Here is a 6,240-nt window from a genome sequence, read left to right as displayed (position 1 = left end):
ACACATCCCTTACAGGTATAGGTTTGGGATTGGGGCAAAGAATGATCTTTCACACTCTGTACTCTGGGTAATTGGTGGGGCCTGCCCAGACCCTCAGCCCTAGCAATTCTTTACCTTATCTGCACTCCAGCTGGTGCTCATCCACCCCTGCTATCTCTGACCCACATTCTCCCTGGAAGAGGAAAACACAGCAGCCTCTGATGATAAGAGACCTCTAGGCAGGGCTGATGATGCAGGTCAGAGCTGAGAGAAGAATGGGGCGTTGCCCAGTGGGACTGACCCCCCACCCTCACTTCTTCCTTTACCTACATCATGATTTTGATGGGTTTATGGATTGATGCTAAGGTGTAGAATAGGAAAATATTTCTTCTTTATCCAGAGATGCCTAGTTTGGTAGATCCCTCAATTTGCATCAACCTCATCCTCCCTTTAAAATCAACCATTTGCTCCCTTTAAAACTATATACCCTCTGTAGCTGTATTTAAGTGTTTGAAGAGATTTCTTGGCAATGGGTATTGGTTACTGCCTTAGAGTATGTCATAATCATCTTTCACCTAGATTATTGTAGTAGTCTAATTGGTCTCCTTGCTTGAAGTTTTTCCATCCTCTAGAAAAAGTGATTTTTTTTCAAGCAAAAATCTGACCAGGTCACTGCCTGACACAATATACTCCAGTGACTTTCTACTGCCTCTAGGATCATCTCATTTGGCTCTTAAAATTGTTTTTTTTAGTTGACTGATGACTCTACTTTTATCTAAGAGTAATATTTTCTAGTCATTTCATCTGGCTCCCTTCCTTTCACTCTTCCCTTAACCTTCCAGAAGGGCCTCAGTCCCACTGAAATCTGCTGACTTTGGATAGAGAAAGAAAATTAGCCAACAGGAAAGTAGGAAACATGGGGAACACTTTTTATTTGAGTTTGGGAACTAATGTCCCAGGAGGCTGGGAGACCCCTACAGGTCTCCCCAGGCACAGACAATGGTTAAGTGTTCAGTATAGATAACCACCACTCCTACCACTGGCTCCACCCCCAAGGGACTAGTGGTCAGCCCTGACCAATAGCTTCAGAGGTCTGGGGAGGGCAAGGGGCCAGCTGGGAGGAAAGACTGGAAATAAAAGGCAGCCCCAGCACTACTGCTGCATCAACCTGCTTCTGACACTTCTGTGTTGACAAGCAAGCTTACAAAGACCAACATCATGGTGCATTTCACACCTGAGGAGAAGTCTGCTATCACTTCCATATGGGGCAAGGTCGACGTGGAAGCAATTGGCGGGGAAGCTTTGGGAAGGTAAGTATGGGAGCAGTGGTTCAAATCAAGCCCATGGGTCATGTACTGGCCTTAAGGGAATCTAAAAATTTCTGGCTTACTATGTACACCTTCAAACTCATTTTTCCCTTCTTTTACAGGCTTCTGGTGGTCTATCCCTGGACCCAAAGGTTCTTTGATTCCTTTGGCAACCTATCTTCTCCATCTGCTATTATGGGCAACCCCAAAGTCAAGACCCATGGCAAGAAGGTGCTGACCTCCCTTGGTGATGCTGTCAAGAACCTGGACAACCTCAAGGGTACCTTCTCCAAGCTGAGTGAGCTGCACTGTGACAAACTGCATGTAGACCCTGAGAACTTCAGGGTAAGTCTTGGACACCATAGCTTAGCAAGCTAGTGATTGTCCAACTAAGCCTTATTACCATTGTCACAAGGTCCTAAAGTATTTGAGTGTCTGAATGTTCATGGCTAGAAAAAAGGAGAACATTTTAAAGCTTGTCATTGAGGACCTCAAATAGTTTAGGAGCCCTGTTTTTCCTCTCTAGCTTTACTTCTCCTTTGTCTCCTAATAACTCTCAGTACCCCCTCTTTCCTTTACAGGCTTCTTTTCCTTGCTCTCATTGCTTTTTTCCAGCCCTTAATTCTCTCCTTTTTCTCTTCCTCTCTCAATACTCTCTTTTCTCTCCTTTCAATTTTGTCTATTTGATCACTGGTCCTCAATTTGTTTCTAACTCCCCCTTTTTCCTCTCTCCCTATAATCATCTTTGTTCTTCACAATTCATATTCTTCCTGAAATTTTTTATTTTCTTTTCACTGGATAATTAGTTCCCAAATAGACTTTCCACTTTTGAAAACTGTGGTGACTTGGAGTAATTGTTTATTTGCTCTTTTTCTAGTTTGTGCTATTTGTATATCTTTGCTTCTCTATCGTCACCCTCTGGTCCTATTCTATAACCCAACTCCGCTCAGTAAACCACTGGAAACCTTGTCATCCCATAAGCTTGCAAAGTTGTCCCTAAACCTCAATTTACTCCCTTTTAAAATTGGGACTCTTATTGTTTGCACCAAATGCTGTGCCCTAATTTTGGAGTGAGAGACATTAGGTTCAAATCCAGGCATTCTTTTTGGAGACCTCTCTGATCTCATGCAAGTCATTCTACACCTGAATTTTAGCTCCTTCCTTTAAAAAAACAACAAGGGAATTTTACTAGATTTTCTCTGTATCCCTTCTAATATTAGATCTAGGATTCTATTTGTTTCTATGAGGTATCTTAAATATAGCAATGTTACTTTTCTTCTTTTATTTTCATCCTCATTCTTTTCACTTTTCTTACTTTCTTGTCATTTTCTTCCCCCCATGATCAGTCTCTCTTTTCCATTCCTATCAACACCCCCCCCCCCCCCAATTTCAATTAGCTCATTTCAAGCCTGTGTATTAGGCTGGGAAAAAGTTTTAGACATGGATGGGAGAACATTAGTACAGCTCCCAACTAGCCAGGCTAACACTCTTTCCTTAGAAGGTCACTGAGTTTGTATTTCTCTCTCTCTTTTCTATAGCTCCTCGGGAACGTGCTGATTATTGTTTTGGGTGCTGAATTTGGCAAGGAGTTCACTCCAGAAGTGCAGGCTGCTTCGCAGAAGCTGGTGTCTGGTGTGGCCAGTGCCTTGGCCCACAAGTACCACTAAACATAGCCCTGTCTATGGTGGGGGCCTGTGAGCAAATGGAGGCCCATCTCTTGCATGTAGGGAAGGGAGCAAGGGTTATGTACTGCCTTGTACTCCCACCCCTTGACCAATAAAATACTTTTATTCTAGCAATCATTGTCATTGTCATTCTCTTGCTCTTGGTCATCCTTTCTGGGAGATGGTACCATAGATGGGGCTGGGAAGAGAAGAAATTACCTCTGAAAAATCCTCCATTCCACTGCTTCCTTCATAACCATGTGATCATGGGGAATGAATCTGGTGAATCTAAGGGACATAAGGGGAAAGGACCTGTTTGGAACAGTCTTAACGGAGAAGTATTGAGAAATAAGGTTGGGCAACTTGTGTAATATATTAATGGCAGGATGAGGAATTTGCCATTAATCAATCCATAAATATTGAAGAAGTACCTCTTATGTGACAGGCACTGTTTTAAGTGCTAAAGATACAAAAAGAGGCAAAAAACAGTTATTTCTCTAAAGGAGATTATAACTTAATGAGGAAAAAAAGGATAACATGTAAATACATTTATTAAAAGAAAGCCATATACAGGATAAATTGGCAATAATTAATAGAGAGAAGGATCTAGAATTGAGAGGGTTTGGGAAAAGCTTCCTATAAAAGATGAGATTAGAGTTGATACTTAAAGGAAGACAGGAAAGTCAGTAGGCAGAATTGAGGAGAGCATTCTAGGCACTGGAAATAGGAAGAACAATTGTCACAAACAGAGAGATAAAATATAGTTTGTTGGAGAAGAGGAATGACATATCTAAGGACAAACAGGGTCTAAGAATAAAGGATCAGACACCCAGAGGAAGTTGAAACCCAGTTTCAAACTGTCCTGTTCCAGAGCCTGGGTCCTCTCTTTAAACTTGGCATCTCATTTTCTTAACTGACATGGTATAAGTAAATATTTTACAGAAATCTCCAAAAGGAAGGAAGAAAATGAGGGATATAAAAAGGGGGAGGGGTACAAGAGGAAGAGACCAGACTTTAGTAACCATAAAACAATAGCTGTTCTGAGATGCCCTCTTCAAATGGATTCTGAAGGCTCTATTATTCCTATTTCCCTGAAGATCCATCATCACCATTATCCATCATTACATTATTTATATCACAAGAAATTGGAGGATGAGCAGATCAGGAGAAAAGCTGCCCAGGACAAAATTGCCAACTCATTTATCCATTCATATCAACATTTAAGGTCATTTAGAGATCTTACAAGACACAGTACCTGATTTTAAGGACATTATAATTACATGCTATCATTCTGTTCCTTTCCTACTCCCTAATTCCCCATGTATACTCCATTTATGATACAGTCTAATCTTTTCCCCTGGAGCTCTATTGCCTGTCCATAACATAACAACAAGTCCATGAGTAATTTGCTGGAAGGGATATTATTCTAATTTAATAGATGAGGAAACTGAGGCACAGAGAACTCAGGTTCTCTCAAATATCAGAACTGAGATTTGAATTCATATCTTCTGAGTTCAAGTTCAGTTTTCTTTAAATGACTGTATAATGATTTGAATAGTAACTCAAAGCCAGTATTTAGTATATGCCTGGTGGTTACAGGTAGGTGCTTAAGAAATATTTTTTTGATTTGCTAATTGAATGTAATCATATTTAATCGAAAATCCAAAAATTAACCAGAATGTTTTTTTGTAGGAGATTTATTTTAATAAAATTATTCTTTTATAAGGAAAATGGTCGCCAGTAAATGACCCATAATACAGAATCAACATTCAGCTGCAGTTGTATTTAGATGTAGGGGACTGAACTAGATAGACACTTTATTAAGCCAGTGATTTTTTAAAATACATTTATTAACCAATGTTAACACATTAAATGACTCTATATATTGCTAGTCAGGGCAGCTTACAAAATGCCATAATGCATCATAGAACTGGACAGCCACAATGAATAATTACAATGTGCATAGTGGCTAAGCTCAATACCATAATATAGCTTTATGATTTGCAGAAAATTAATTTTTAATAATGATTCCTAAAACAATCAATTGTAATTTTACCTAAAACTTATACAAAACCAGGCCACAATGGGTTTTTTTGTTGTTTGTTTGTTTGTTTTTTCTTTTTTTTTAAACACAGATTTCATGCTGTAGTAACTTGGAAATGTGCAACCATGTCAACAGAGACGAAAAAGCCAAAGTAACACGAATCTTACTTTCATGCAGCTATCAGTTAAATAGTACATACTCTGGAATGATTTTGCACCAAAAATATTTCCACAATAACTTGCTTTCATAGGTGTGGATCGAAGTTTGGGAATTTGTAAAATAACTGAACAAGATTAATTTTCTTCTACTATGATGGACCTCACCAGTGCCACAGCAAAATGGCAACATGGATTAATTACACAGAAACAAAAAAATAATGTAAGTTACTGTGTAATTTAGCATATTGTTTTGAATAGGGCTGCTATGTCATTTCTGCAAAATATTGTGTATTATTTGGCAGTTGCTGGTCAACTAAGTTGTGTCACCACCATCTGCAACATTAGGTTTGGATTTTTTTTCCAAAGAAAGTTGAGTTAGATATTTTTATTTAGAGTGACCCTGATGAAACCCAGAGAAAACTTTTAAAAAGGCTTTTCTCCTTATTATTTCACTTCCATTGTATGTAATTGCTTTAATAAATATCAAAGATCTTAATAAATATTTACAAATTATTTCTCTAACTTCTCACAAATAGCTAGATGATAAAGGGAATTTGACTTGGTCTAAGATCAATCAGCCTTTAGAAAAACAAATTATGAGACATTTTAAAAGAAAAGAAATTTAAGTTTTACTGGATGTGATTTATATAGCTATGTATAAAAAAAAACCTCATTATTCAACTATCTATCCATTCCTATTGGTAATGCTTCTTAATCCAGACATTCCTCAAAATACAGACTTTTTACAAATCATGGCCTATTTAATACAAGAAAATTAACATGCATTATTCTTCATTCTGTGTACAGTGATGGAGCTCATTAACCCATTACTACAAACATAACAGCTTCTGTGGCACTTAAGTGTTTTCTTTCCTTTGAGTATTAACTTAAGATGAACTAGGTGACACCAGATAATAGACAGTCAGATGATATTTGGGGAGGGAAGGGAAGCATTAAAGAAATTTGCATGCCTCATCTAAAATTTCATGTAAAATTTCATGTATGAATAAAGGTAGTTTTTGGCTTTTCCTTGAGAATGTTTTAATGGTTAAGATTTCCCTTGGATCAGAGGGGAGTAGAAGTTATAG

General features: G+C 38.2%; 1 protein-coding gene across 1 annotated transcript; it reads left to right on the top strand.

The window, feature by feature from the left end:
* The first annotated feature begins 214 nt into the window (after nucleotides 1-214).
* Nucleotides 215-3,085, top strand: HBE1 (hemoglobin subunit epsilon 1). Its single transcript, XM_001365372.4, has 3 exons — nucleotides 215-1,289; nucleotides 1,409-1,631; nucleotides 2,825-3,085. Exons 1-3 carry the CDS (start codon nucleotides 1,198-1,200, stop codon nucleotides 2,951-2,953), a joined length of 444 nt encoding a protein of 147 aa, XP_001365409.1. The 5' UTR covers nucleotides 215-1,197; the 3' UTR covers nucleotides 2,954-3,085.
* Nucleotides 3,086-6,240: the final 3,155 nt, after the last annotated feature.

This window comes from Monodelphis domestica, chromosome 4, assembly GCF_027887165.1.
Source record: "Monodelphis domestica isolate mMonDom1 chromosome 4, mMonDom1.pri, whole genome shotgun sequence".
Lineage (NCBI taxonomy): Eukaryota > Metazoa > Chordata > Mammalia > Didelphimorphia > Didelphidae > Monodelphis > Monodelphis domestica.
The sequence above is the reverse complement of the archived record's forward strand: the minus strand, read 5'-3'. Positions and strand labels throughout refer to the sequence as shown.